Consider the following 15,271-nt stretch of genomic DNA (forward strand, 5'->3'; position numbering starts at 1 on the left):
AAAATAACAGAAGTCTAAAAAATAAAAAAAGCTGAGTTAATATTGAACTCCAAAGATGTTACAGTTATATTAAAAGATCTGAAAGACTGGGGTCGTTTTATTTAATTGTTAAACTCTGATCTGAGGTTCATCACTCCATTTTTCCACTGTACTTTTTATCTTTAGTTGCATATCAGAAACTCTCATGTTGAGGTGAAAAAATGTGGACTATTCTAATTAATTAGTCTACAGAGACTTTGCCTGGATGAAATTATTCCCCACAGCACCGTACTCAACTCATCCCCTGTACCATTTCTAATTTTCCACTTATTAACAGATACCTTTTTTAATGTAAAAATGGGCAGAATAATTAAATTTGATATAATTTAAAAGTCAGCTTTGCCCAGCCATGACTCAGCAACTTTTCATTGTTGATAACTGCTTTGATATGTCTAAAGTTTTTTTTTTTCTTTGTCGATGAAAGGCTAGAAGATAAAATAATCTAATCTAATATTCCCCAAAGCTTTATCGTGAAGAAATAATTTTCCTCTGAGCCTGAGTCATCAGTTTGCTCCTCTTTTCACTCGTCTTTCTACCCATTGTTGGTTGCTTAAAGCAGAAATGGAGGCTGGGGGGAGTGGAGGTGGAGGTGAAGGGAGGTCTGAGAGAGGAGGAGTGAAATAATGGTGTGATGATTAGATTAAGTGAGAGGGAGAATTGGCGCAGAAACAAGTGAGCTGAGGTCAGCATTCCTGACAATTAGAGAAATGGGAGAAGATGTAAAGAAGGCCAGATAAAAAATGAGGACTTCTTTTTTTTTTCAATTTTTGCTTCCTTTTTCATTAACCCCGTGTCTTCCTTTTTTCCCTTTCCCTTTCCCTGCCCACTAGTATGTGTTTCTTAACAATCTGTTTAATTTGGGAGGTTTCTGCACCTTCGTCATGAGTTTCAGCGTTTTATTGTTTTAAAATGAACAGTGCGGCGTCATCTTGAACTGATAACCATAAGTTTTTCTGCACTCACAGTTGTGCGGGATTACTATATCCATTTAGGATTTATGAATGGTCAGAAGGACCTCCAAGGCAGCTGCCTTCGTTGGGGTTTATGATGAAAATGCAGTAAATCGGTTGAGGTTGCTGTGCTTGTGTGTACACGCACACCGATATGTTCAACACAATTGGGTCCTTCATAGATCCCTCAAGACCTGGTGGAATAAATTGGCTATGATTGATTTCTTCTATGGTACAGAGTAAAGGGAGTCTCAAGTACAAAATTTTTCATAAAAGTGGTGGAAGTTGCATGCAGGTTATTAGCTATTTTTTCAGGCACGCCTGTAATCCAAGATTTAACTGTAAGGTCACCTCGGTGAACCAGAATAACCCTCATCAGAAGGGGTCTAGCATCAGGTTTGCTATAAAACGCTTAATCCGTTCTGTAAATGTTTTGAGCTGTGATGAGATAATAAAATATCTTCTCAAATGTCCAGTGGCACCTGACCAAGAATGTGGGGAACTCGTTGTTCTCAATACACAAAGTCTGGATAGTTCAGTCGGTACAGTGTGTGACTTAGTATTTTGGCCTGTGATCTCATATTAAATAAGCTACATCAAGGTATGTTTGACAACATAGCTCTAACTCAGGGTTGTCAGTATAGCTTTCCCTGTAACCTTATATCATAACATCTGTAATCGTTCTTCTGTTCCCATGCAAAAAGCACATTCTATCTCTCTTGTGAATTATTCTGATTCGACTTCAGCTGAGAGTATTTTAGGCTAATTCAAAGGGAAACCACAGCTTGATTGACCAACTGATTTTACGTCTCAATAAAAATAAGAAGAGAAAATGATTACCAATGGTTTAATTGGTTTACTTGATTTTATTCAGCTTATCTAAGTGTCAAAAGATGCTAAGTGAATTAGTTTGGGGAATAGTGTTGGACATTAATTTCTCTAGAAGATAATGTTTCTGTTATCTCTCAAAAATCGATTGCAAGGCAGAAGTGTTGGAAATATAATCTCCAACCACCAACAACTCAAAATAGTAGAAACTTTTGTCTTGGACGTCGAAGGGAATTCAAGTAGTCAAAAAGTATTGCCTCTTTTTTTTGTTCTCAATTTTTTTCCGAATATCAGATGAAGTTAACCTGGGAAAAAAAAAAACATTTTAGAAATTATGACTTCATTTATTGAGGGACATGAGCTTTTCAATCATGCATTACGTGACATTTGTTCCCTTCACCTAATAACTATGGAGGAATTTCCCCCCAATGTTCTGGTGTGCCTTGGATCATTTTCTTGTTGAATAATCCAAGCGTTCTTAAGCGTAAGGTCACAAACTAAAACTAATGTTTTCCTTCAGGATATTCGGGTTGATTAATTCTGCAAACTTTACGGTTCCTGTCAATTACGCCAAGTTGTGAAGGTCAGAAGACTAAAAGAAAACTCACTATCACACCTACCAGGTTTGACTTGTTGGTGAAATGTTACTTTCTGAACGCTCTGCTGTAAAACTTTCAAAAAGTTAAACTTTTGCATCATCTGTCTAAAAATCATCAAGATATGTTTTTTTTTATGTCCTTTTTGGTCAACTTTAGCTTTAGAACTAGTTTGTGGATGCTGGTTATTCTCAGCATCTCTTTCTTAATGTTGCATCATGAACATTGACCTTAGCAGGGGCGAATGCAGCCTGCAGTGCGTTAGATTTTCTGGGTACTTTTGTGACCTCCTGGGTGAGTTGTTGACGGGCTCTTGGAAGGCGTTTTGGTCGGCCTGTCACTCCTTGGAAAGTTCAACATTTGATGCCAACAAACCACCATAATGACGCAGGACGGACCCTGCTTTGCTTTTCATCTGTTCTTGAATTTCTTGAGGTCAGGACATGTTTGGCCTGCTTCATGCTGGCTCACGGGCTCCAGTTAAGGGATTACTTAATTTTACAGGTCCGACGCTAATCAAGCCTTTGGTAGGTGAAATTGAACCAAAGAAAATGTGGTTAATCACAGTTAATTTGTGAGTACACAACGGAGATAAGTATATTTTGACTTTGGGGCAGTGTGGTTTGGATAGCTTTTCCCCCCATCGCTTTGTGTATTTACTCTGCTTATCGTTGTCTTTTTTTTTTTAAATAAAGTAAAATATTTGAAATCTCTGAGGAGACAGGCATGTTTTTTGCACTCTTCTTAGCTCTAAAAAAAAGTCAGTCTTTCATTTGGTTCTTCAAACAGACTCTGAGAAATGCAACATTTTTTTCTTTCTTCATGTCAGACATACAGTACACACACACACACACACAAAACCTGAGTCTGGTCCCTTTAAGCCCCGGCTCCTTGAAGCGCTCACTGAGAGACTAAGGGGATTTAGATTGTACAACACCAACAGATTTGGATCCAGGCCCTCCCTCACTTTTTATCTCTAAATCCCAACCAACTCTTTACAGGCCTACTGCAAAACCCGAACTATAACTGAAACGTGTGAAACACATAAAGCTGCGAGACGGTAAGAGGAGCCGGAAAAGTAGATCGGAGCGGGAATGTAGTCAGCAGAGTGAGGAGATGATGACAAAGTGATAATTGGAGAAAAGAAAGAAAATGATAAATGGGGAAAAAAAATTATGCGCTGATGCTAAGTGTGATTGTGATTTGTGTGAGGTGATTTACAGACCTGTGTTCGGTCTAATATGAGTCGATATGAATCTCCCCCCAAGTGATAAACTCACAAGTCCTGTTATTTCTTCTTCATCTGTAAATAAACTGCATGTGTGTATGTATATGTGGCAAGCTGCAGACTATTGGTGTGATTGTTGCTGATATGCTTGTGAATCAGTTTACATTGATTTGAAATTTTATACACTTATTCAAGTTACAGTAACAAACCTTGTTGTGTTTTGCTGTAATTCTGTGTGGTTAACACAAACCAGGGCATATTTGTGAAATAAATAATAAGAAACACTTTTTACAAATTAAACAAAAAAAATGTACTTTGATATTCCAATCACTTGTCTTAAGAAGTCCACTGTTTTGTTAGTAAACCCCAACTGTGACTAATTTAATTTCTATATAAATACCTCTAAGCTCTCCAGGCCTCAGAAGTTTCTTGCAGAATATTTCTTGGTCATCGTTAAAAGCAAGAAACACAGATCTGGGATTACGTTTTGATGAAAGCAGAGTTAGGTTATAAAACAATATCTAAACTTTTAATCATCTCACCGAGCATTACTTAATCCATCATCTGAAAATGGAAAGAAAATATCACAACTACAAACCTATTAAGACATGGATACCCACCAAAACTTAAAATCTGGGCAAGCAGAACAATAACCAATTTTTAAATTCATCAGGCGTAGAAAACTGATGGAGACATACCGGCAAAACATTTGTGACTTTAGATGCAGCTAAAGATGGGTGGTGTATTGTTCTCATTGAATTCAAACGCATTATATATTGTGGTTTCTCTTTGTTCTTTGAAAGCACATTTTTTACTTTCTTTCTACAGACGCAGAACAGGATGAAGCTGATGGCCGACAACTACGAGGACGACCATCTGAAAGTGGCGTCTCTGAACTCTGACCTGCCCAACAATCACAAGCCCTCCCCAGATCAGGTACCCAAAACAACAAGCTTGTTTCATCTACGTACCTGTTTTGTTTTCTATAATATGTTGTTTAATATTATTACTGGACAGTATTTTGACTAAATAATAACCCTGCTTACGCTGTACTCACAGTATCTTTCTAAAACTAACTTCCTGCTTTTTCTGAACTCACACTACGGCTGGACTGAACTAACCAATAGGACGATGAGGAGGGTATTTGGGCCTAGCCAATCACATGCCTTCTTTCTCACCCTCAGTCTGCCATATTGTACAGAAGGGTGAGCGTATTTTCCTGGATGAGGTCACTCTTTGGTGTCCTCGTGTTTTTTACGTTCTTCTCTCATCCATGATCACACTCTGGCTTCTGTCTTCTCACCTTCAGTGTTGCTCTTTTTTTATACATTTTGCCGTGTTTTTCTGATTTATCGTTTTTTTTATTTCTATTTTCTTCGTCATTCTTCAATCAGGAGAACATTTTAATCTTGATTAAATTCCTCCATGTTTTCGTGGTTTCTTTTGTTTTTTTGAAAAACTCTTTTCCTCCTGTCCACATTTTAAATTCACTTGGTCTTTGTGTTGTGCCATTTCTGCACATCTTCATTCATACAAAGAGCTTATTTTTGTTTGTTTTTTTGTCACTTTTTCTGACATTATTCTCTTCACATTGAATTAAGACCAAACATTGTAACATGAAACATAAATTAATAATGCAGTGTGCTTTAGGTACTCCTTGGAGGAGCCTGGTAACAGCAGCAGTATCTTATACATAATGCATCCCTGCATGCACCTTTGTGGATTGATCATTTCAAACTTTTAAGTGGGATGTGCCATGTTGGCCTCATAATACAATCTCATTATGAACACCCTTGACGGGAAGCTTTTCTCTTAGTGTGAGTTATTGTAACATTAGGCACCATAACTCCTACACACATGCAAACCTCTACCTGTAATTAAACGGTTCTCAGAAAACAGGCTAAAATTAATAGTCGATTCCCAAGGGAAAAAAAAAAAGGAAAGACGCCATCATTCCCAAGCTTCTCACACATAGAAGAAGTTGGGCTAACATATTGGGAGAACCGCAAACACCTTCAAATTGTGCATAATAACAAAAGTTTTTTTTTTTTTTTATATGTATAATTCTGCCTGACTGCACTCACTGAGGTAGATATCCTGGTTTCCATGTGTCAGATTAAAATTACTATGTAGGATTACATGCTTGACAGTACACTGTGATCTCTACAGAGAACCCTTCTCCTGCATTCCTTCATGCCGCTGAAATAACAGATGGTGTTTTGACCCGGAGGCAAAGGGGGGCCTTGCAGAGCATCTTCTGAGAACCTGTTACTGAGCTGATTATCAGTGTGCAATGAATTATTGTCTGTTAATAAGAGTTTTCTAATCAAATCTAAAAATATATGTACTACTACAAACATTTTAGGCATCATAGCTTTAACTCTGGTGTTAGCAAAATAATACCACATGATGTATTGCCACTACACAAGGATGCTGAAAGCTAGCAGATCTAAGTTGAGCCCTTCTTATTAATTAGATGTAGCACCTTCCTGCTGAGAGAGGCAGGCCAGCTAGCATGCCCAACCTCTATCTGCCATCTTTTTTTCCTTTCTACCACCACCAGGAGCTACATTCACCTTCCTTCTGGGGTGTGAGGTGGTTAATTTGCCATAGCACATTTCATCCAAACAGTGAGCGCTTGTGTGTGAATGTCTATAAGGGGGATTCTGAGCTGCAGCAGAGGAGCACAGGAGAGCAGTTTTAACACATGCCCAGCATTGTTGAGAACGCTTTATGGCCATAAATTGTGCTAGATACCTCACATTAAATTTAAATTGTGCTGTGAAGTTAGTTAATCTCTTTCTTTTGTGAGCATAAACAATTTAAAACTAAGAAGAATTGAGAAAAAAAAAAACATTCTGATTCCAAACCTTTTATATAGATGTATACTGTAATATATATATATAACTTTTGAAGTTGGTTCAGAAACACTCAATAACTTATTGCCTTGTGTTTCCGTTGGAAATACCAACAGTTAATTTCCCCCAGCAGTTCTTCCAAATGGTAAAGAGAAAATATGCAGTTCAAGTCCAGGAAGTGTGTATTGATTTTCATAAGTCAAGAAATATATTGCAGCAAAGACAGAATCCGGTTGTATCTTGTCACCATAGGAGGATGAGATGTGAGGAATAAAACCCTCTAAAGCAGGGGTGCCCAGATCGCGGAAAGGTTTTGAGTCGATCTCGGGAGGTGACAGACTGAACGCCGCCAGGACGCTGAGGCCAGCACTTCCTCTTCTGACAGGCTTATCAAAAATATTCACTAAGATCCTAAACGTTTGTAGCTTCATTAAAAAAGAATAATTATAAAAAGTCAACGAAACATGTTAAAATTAATAATCTCAGTAATTGTTTCAACAAGGTGTTGCGCAATTCAGTGCGTTTCGGTTCCATTAACAATAAAAAAAGGAAAAAAAGGCGACTCAAAGACCGACTGACGAACAGAGCAGGAGTTTAAATTAGCTACTCAACCACTGCTGTGTTCATGAGAGGCTTATTAATAACAATAATAATAAATATCAAGTCTGGAAACCTGATATTGTAACGACTGAATGATGTGATTTTAATGTAATCTTTGCTCGGTTTGCGGGGCACAGGCGGTTGCCACAGCAACGGGTGTGCTTAAAAGACAAAGAGAGAGAGAGAGTAAAAATGTAGGAGTGATTTTGAGTTGATCGTCTTTTCGGGTTGTTTTACCTTTGTTTACCTTTGCTGTGGCTCATTACACCTGCTGTAGTTTCTGAACGTTCAATAAACGACAAACTTGGACTAATTACCTCGTTCGTTTGTGAGCATACGTCACAACAAACATCAAATAGGACAAATATATGTCATTAAGTTTTAACAAATTCTTACCTCGATAATTAAGTGAAATTAAATTAATTATATTCCTACTTCAGAAGATTTGCCTTTACATTTACTGGGCTCTTTGGGTCCTCCTATCAGTCTGTAGTTTCTCATACTGAGGTCATCAAACCAGATTTCAGATCTACCATGACTGACTGACACCTGCTGGCATCAGGTTTGCAACCAGCTTCTGACTGAGAAACCAGTAAACTGCTCCCAGTGTCAGAATCTCACTGAGGAAGAAACTGSATTAGGTTTTCTATCACTTTATTATTTCTGCTATAACTGATGTATATTCACATATAAAATAAGTCAATAGAGTTTGATTTGCAATTTTTATGTCTTTGTGTCATGAGGTAGATCTCAGGCGGCTGGTGAGAGAAAAAGTAGATCTTGCTCTCAAAAAGTTTGGGCACCCCTGCTCTAAAGCTTGTTAGAGATATAAAAGTGGCATCAAGTGGTTGTTATGGAGACAGATTTTGTTGTCTCCATAACAACCAAATTTGTCTATTTTTCATTAAAGCAAAGGATCAATATGTGGAAAAGTATCGCATGCTAAGTATGGAGGTGAATAGGTTATGCCGTGGCCTATTTCTCTTCCAAAAGCCCTTGTTAGGGTACATGGCATCATTAGCACTCAATATGAAAATGTTTTAAAAACTGGTGATCTCTCCAAAAAAATAAAAATAAAATAGCTCTATCAACACAATAATGATGCCAAACGTGAAGCAAAATCCAAACAAAATGAATCAAAATCAGCCTTCTGTGGACTGAGAACATAAGTTTATTTTGGTAGCACCATTCAAACGCAAGGCAGTCCAAAATGCTTTATTGGAGGTCAATGAAAAAGCCTTTAATGATGTAAAAGGATCAAAACTTATGTTAAGATAAAAATATTAGAGGCAAATTTAAATCTGTAGCTTGATTTTAAATCCACATCTAATCTTCCAATCTCTCATTTCCCTTTCAATTCAAAAGTCAGATTCCTCCATTTAAAAGTTGATGTATTTTAAAATCAATTCTGGAGCCAGTGCATGAAAATGCAATGAGATCCATTTTCCCGGTGTTGGTCAGGACTCTTCCAGCAGCGTTTCAGATGACCTCTTGGGTCAATTTATTCTTAAACTGCCATTTATTTAAAGTTTTCTTCACATCTTTACCAGGGATGCCTGTAACAGTAGAGGTTGCTTTGCTTGTCTTTTTGAGCACAAGTCCTTCACGGTTCTATGAGGGACAAATAATTTTAATTTCATCGTATCATTTGGCCGTCGTGGTTTTCTTTCTTTCAGTCCAGTCAGCAGAGTTAGCCGTACGCCTCTCTTTAGAGCTCTTTCTCACTACAGTGAGAATCCTGTAGGGACACATGAGAGGCTAATAAAGTGGCTCAAGCTCACACTCTGACTCACAGCGCAGCATAAAACTATACCCCCCTGGGGATTGTTTCACAAGACACTGAAAACCGCTGCAGACCCATTAACCACACACACTGATTACTTGGCCATCACGTCTGTGAAAAGCTGCTAAAACGTATAGGTTCTTATTGCCATATTTTGAGTAAAAACATCAAAATTCACTGTGTTTCTGAAATTTAGACCTACCTAGTGTTTTAGTTTTCACATTTCTTTTCAAATCTTGTTTTCTTTTTAGATAGATTCCGGGTGGAAAAAATAAGAGAGCGCTATTGTAATTTCTCTAAAAACGTCTTCCTCAGATCGCTTCATTCATTCCGTTCTTTGTGCCTGTTTCTAGTTTGTCGTGTGTTTGATCCTCGGAGCTTTGCTTCATGTCTGGAAAGTGTTGACAGGGAATTTCTTTTTTTCTGCTGTTTGACAGAATAATATAAATTAGAAAGTGTGAGATAGCAGCTGCTGACCACATGCTAGGTTTATTTTGGGGCTGTAAAGCAAACTCCGTAGAACTGTCTTCGTATGGGCAGCATAGAAGTTTTACAGCCCAGAATATGAAACCCTGCCGTCTTTTATTCCATCTTTTATACCTCACTTCTCCTCCTAACTCTTTTTTTTTCCACTAAAGGGAAATAGACAGCAGAGATTCTTTTAATGGGCTGTTTCCTACTGACAGTCCTTCATTGCAAAATACTGCAACTAGAGCTTATCTCTGCGCTGATAACAGTCCTAAATGTAATGCATTTGAACGCGTGTGCACTGGAGGGGTAATTGCATACACAAATAACATATCTGAAAATTTATATTTAGTGCAAACATGCTTAGTGTGTGTAAGAAACCAAGAAGCTGCTTCCTGTGACTTGCGGAGATAATCAGGAGCAGCTCAGGGTTACATCCAGGGTGCACATGTGTAGGCGCTTATTAATGTTTTTGTGGTAGCTGTCAATAAGAGGAAATAAAGGCGACATATACTTTGATTCACCGTTAGCTTTTATTGCAGATTTAAAGCAGAGACAAGACTGCTTAAAGAATACATCGTGAAAACCACCCACATCCTCATCAATTCTTTTTTTTTTTTTTTTTGTCAGCATCATAAAACACATGAAGTTACTGAAGTAGTTGAAAATGTCCTACGTTTTTAGCTTTATCAGGAACTTTTCATTCTTGTAAGGAATGCAGAGGCTCCTGTAAAATTTCCTTACTTTATAAAGAAGGTTGGGGACAGAATTACAACAAAACCTTTACTACAAATATGTCAAAAAGTGTCAGGTACAAGAACAGAATATTTTTTTATGATGGCTTCTAGAGGTGTGCCGATCAATTGGTCACCGATCATAATCGGCCGATTTTTGTGAAAAAGTGCGTGATCGGCGATCATTGGCTCTTGTTGCCGATACCGATCACCTGCATCTCATTTTGCAGCCTGCCTGTGCAGCTGGTCTCCTCTTTCCTTCACACTGTGCAAACGCGCAGCAACAAATCCTAAGCGATGTGGAACTATAACGCACTGAGTGAATGGGGATGTTTGCGTGTTGCGGCGGAAAATTGAAGCACATCAAAATGCATCAACACAACGAAGCTAATACGACATAAWAACAATGCCATACTTGATGGAGTTTGGCTACATCGAGGCTCACTGCAGTAAAAAAGACATATGGAGGATCAGATGGCAGGTAAAGCAGCGCACGGCTACAAACACTCACCCGGATTAGCATGACGGTCAGAAAGCTAAACAAATAACCCGSMAAATTATTTAAGTCTTCGAGCTGCGATGTAAGACGCTGGTTCTGTTTTCGCTGTTGAACTGCTGCTACGCGCTACAGGTAGTAATATTTCACAGACGGAGCGCCGCTTCTGCTCCACCTGGTAGTGACTCTCACACCGAACCTCTGCTTAAAACTGCAGCATCTAACCTAAAAAAATACATTTTACATACGTATTAAAACTTTCGCTGTCCTAACATAAGACTGATAATAATCTAAAAAAATTATCGATCTCCCTGCTCTGCATAATTACTCCGCTCAGTCAGAAACAGCCACTCAGAACTAGCGGTAATCAGCTAGCCGCCATGCTATCAGGAAGTATTCATTCAGTAACTCTGGATTGTTTATTGTAATGGAACCTGTATTTGCCTTTGAATGTTAAGTTTTATACTTGAATTTTTTTGGCAATGTTGAGAGATTTTTATTTTGGTTCTACATTATTTAGCCTCTTCAGAGCCTTCATATGTTATCAGTCTGTTAAAGATAGTATTACCGATAGCAGTACAATTTGCACAATGCCTGTTTTGTTTAGTTTTCTTCTTGGAAAAAGTTATTRAAAACAAGTTTTTGTCTAAATTAAGGTGAATTCATGGTTCCTTTTTCCACATAATGTAACCGGTAGTGTTTATAATAAAAAAATTAAAAAAATTATGTGATCGGTATTGGTAATCGGTATCGGTGATCAGCCCTCATAGGTGATCGGTATCGGCAGGAAAAAACCTGATCGGCACATCTCTAATGGCTAGATAATACCCCAGTATTTAGATGAAAAGATGGCATCCATTGTGTAGCCGGTCGATGTTGGATCGTCTGCTAACTGGATCCTCTGCCCTTTGTAGTTTACATGCGGTGCTGTGCAAATGTTTTATATCGCTCATAACTTCTTTGAGTCAATAGGTTTGCCACTGTGTTTACATCTGTGAAGCTACATGACTTGGTTTTTACTCCAATGTGTCATCTTGAATTGTCACTTTATCTCAGTCTTTTAGTTTCTTCCGAGCGCTAATATCACAGTGCTACAGTCAGTTATCTGTAGACTCGTAATCAAAATGCAAGAATCGACACAGTTTGTGCGTGTGTGTGTTAATGTATGTGTGCGCGTGTGTGTGTAGGTGTGCATGTGCGTGTGTGTGCGTGTGCGTGTGTGTGTGTTGATCTCTGAGGTCTTTTCTTTAGTGTTTTTACTGATCTTCAGTGCAGTTCTTGTATCTGACCATGGCAGCATTGGTGCAGTGGTGGCTTAAAGAATTAGAAAATTGGACAAGTGGAGGACAAAAGAAGAAATGTCGGAGCTGAAACACTTTGATAAAGTCAAGTCTTATAGAGAGCGAGAGAACAAAGCCGAACCTTGTAGTTAAGCATCGAGAGCTGAGTTCTCAGCTAACAGCTGTTTGAGAATAATTGTCTTTGAGTTAAACTCCTATCTACATGTTGAACTTTGATATTGGTATTTGTATTTGTCATATTTTGTATTTTTCATATTTCCAATAAAAGAATGGGATTTGATGGGACATTAATTTCTTTGATTTGATTAAAAGACCATTTATTGCTCAAAAAGGCTAAATCTGTTTTATAAGAGGAAAAGAAATTCAATTAAAATTCACTAGAAGCAAATTATAAAAAATTTTTGTCAACTTTTACACAATAGTTGACTAATAAAAGATTCAGTAAATACTTATTACTGAATCTTTTAGAACAATGCTGGCCAATCTTATCCGTTCAGACATGCTGTTTTATCTAAGTATAGTCAACATAACAATGTAAAATGGACATTTGGTTCCCCATACCATCTCAATAAAGCGCTTCAGCAAATAAAGTCAACAGAGACGAGATAACAATGTACAGATCCTTGGATCTGAACGCTGAGAAGAGCGACGGCTAAAGAGGAGAGACGGAATTCACACAGACAAAATGAAGTCACTGCGCTGAGTGAAAGGATCTTACTTTTTAATTCTCTTTGTGTGTTTGCTGAGTGACGATGAGCACAGAAGGCCGGCGCAGACGCACTGCAGCGTTAAATATAGCTCGCTAACACACACTCACACTGCTTCCCCTCTTAAAATGCTTCCTCTGCACTTAAATCCTGGTATTCCACAAGGGGAAGAGTTTGGTCTGTTTGTTTTATCTGTGTGAGTGTGTGTGTCTGTCATGGACACGTCTCATGGGGGGTCTCGACTCAGAACCGTTAAACGCTTGCATCTCTGTCACTCTTCTCGTCCTCGTTCCCACGCTAAGCAGACACACTTCAGGAACCCATTGTTGCTGTATTCTAGTTTTTATTTAGCCTGAAGTTTATAATTTTAAAAATATATATTAACATATACATAGTGAACAACTGGAAAGTGGAAATATTCTCTTTACTTTCAGTAGCAACCGATGTTTTGGAGTAGCGTAGATTGTGATTTTTTTGTCTCAAAGTGAGGCATTCTTGTCAAGTGGAAGGGGAAAAGGTACATGTGTTGTGCATTTACAAAGAATGTGGTAAGCGTTTGCATTCAGCCCATCTGAGTTTTTGTAGAACCAAGTTTTACTACAAATGGAGCTGGAGGTTTTCTGGATCATGTGTCGACCAGCTCTGGCCATTTAGAGACTTAAATCTTCTCTTTAGTTTTAGGAAATATCAAGTCAGCTTTTTGTTATCCTGCTTGGAGTTAAACCTTCACTCTACAAGGATTTTCTAATTGAGTTCCTTCTGAAAGCATTTTTTTGAGTTTCATTTAGTCGTATTAAAGCAAAAGGGGACAAAGTAAAAGGTTATGCTGTACATTTATGTTTTTTGTTATTTTTGCAGAGCACTTCACAAACTTTTTCCCTCTGTTTCCCAGTTATGCTGCATTGTGTTGGTCCATCACTCAAAATGTTTATGAAACGCATCGAGTTTATGGTCCAAACACAACAAGATGTGAAAAGGTTCGATGAGTATGAATACAAAACAAATGGACTGTTTGCTATTGTTTTTACTCTCTTAATTAAGTCACAACTAATAATAATAATAACTAATAATAACTAAGAATAGTGTGTAGTATTTGCTTGACTTGACAGTCACAATACCCCAGTTATGTAAACTTCAGTGCTTTCTACTCTTCATGGTTGAATTTAATAATGTTTTTTGTATTGTCCACACTAAAGTATTTTTCAAGTCTGCATTTCACCCACTTCCATCCATATCTGCATGCCCTTCTGTTTCCCTGACTTGTAAATTCTTAAACCAGCCATCATGATTGTTTTGCTTTGTTTTTGTTGCATTTTTATCTTTATTAATTAAACATATTTTTCTGTCCCTTCCTGCAGATTCTCTCTCCTCTCCTGGACCTCAATCAGAATCGCAATAAACTAAAGCTGTACATAAGTCACCTGACCTCACTGTGTCAGGAGCGTGACCCAATCATATTGCAGGACTTTGCCCCGCCCCCATCTTATCGCCGTTCTGACTCCGCCTCCTGGCACACGCAGCTGCACAGCATGTCAGAGGAGCAGGTGAGGGTTCTGTTTTGCATAATTGTGACGATAAGAGAAAAATTTGTTTTTCTTTAATTCGTGAGATTATTAAGCTATTTATTACCCAGTACAGGAGAAAAAAAATATTTCTTGAGGTTGTAAAACCGGCGTCGATGTGCGCATCTTGGCATGAGTATGAGTGGAAGACGAGGCCCACACTGGTTGGCTTGGCAGGTTTTTGGCATTACCTTTGACATTTGTAAAGAGATTTACTCCAGCAGGTCACCTGTTGACAAGCACCTGGCTGCACAACAAATACCGGATAAGACATTTTATTTCATCGTACAGTGCAGGGAGTACACTCCGCCTCAGCTGCTTGGCAGGACGAGGGAGGTGGGTTCATGTGCAGCTCGGAGCAGCGAGACGGTGGAAGAGTTTTTTATTTTGCTGTCAAGATCGGAGCAGCGAGAAGACAAGTTGGGGCTCAGGGAATGCCTTCATGTTGCTGCATTATCATAGTAACCACTTGTGTTTTCAGGCTTTCAATATAAACAGTGCATTATTCAATTAAACAAATTGGGTCTGTCGAAGGCTTCCTCTTCCTCCATATTGAAAACATATCAGCCAAAACATGGTTGCTACATGTGGTATGCATTGAAGGCGGTAACTGTAGACGCAGACACACTCGCGCAGCTCGGTGACAGAGTGTGCGGTTTGGTTACCAGTTTCCTACAGTCTCCATGAAAGCCTTATTGTACGTCTCAATGCTGAGAAACGTCTCTGTTTAGCATGAGCGCTTCACATATGGCGTAGCATGGTTTCCTGTCGCTTTGAATAAACTCGGAAAATAGAGAATCAAGCTGTCATTTAATCCCAGGGCGCATTCGCCGTTCTGCGGGACTTTCTCAGGCAGAAAAATATAACGCATATTTTTCATCATCAGCCCAAAATGCAGACTTTATGTTGTGGTCTTGAGGTCAGACATTAGCTTTTAAATGCAAAGCGTGCTCTATTAAAACTGATTATGTGGGCAGCTGTTAAAGCTTATCTAATAAGGAATGCAGACTGCTCGTGGTTTCAAACAAGTCAAACGTACAGCTGAGATGAAAAACGATCCAAGTTTTCTTATAAATTCACTGGGCTTCACTCGCTTCTTGATTTTTACGGGATCCTCACTA

General features: G+C 38.5%; 1 protein-coding gene across 15 annotated transcripts in view; it reads left to right on the top strand.

The window, feature by feature from the left end:
- Window positions 1-15,271, top strand: part of LOC103459282 (ELKS/Rab6-interacting/CAST family member 1-like) — a 126,387-nt gene that overhangs the window by 92,255 nt on the left and 18,861 nt on the right. For 6 of the 15 annotated variants that reach the window (XM_008400730.2, XM_017302867.1, XM_008400735.2 and 3 more), the window contains 3 exons: window positions 4,470-4,577; window positions 4,826-4,846; window positions 13,947-14,132. In XM_008400730.2, coding sequence (XP_008398952.1) covers window positions 4,470-4,577; window positions 4,826-4,846; window positions 13,947-14,132 — 315 coding nt within the window. Of the gene's footprint in view, window positions 1-4,469; window positions 4,578-4,768; window positions 4,847-13,946; window positions 14,133-15,271 lie in introns of those variants that run through there. The other 9 variants (XM_017302865.1, XM_017302868.1, XM_008400736.2 and 6 more) reach the window with 3 other exon arrangements.

This window comes from Poecilia reticulata, linkage group LG23 (genome assembly GCF_000633615.1).
Source record: "Poecilia reticulata strain Guanapo linkage group LG23, Guppy_female_1.0+MT, whole genome shotgun sequence".
NCBI lineage: Eukaryota > Metazoa > Chordata > Actinopteri > Cyprinodontiformes > Poeciliidae > Poecilia > Poecilia reticulata.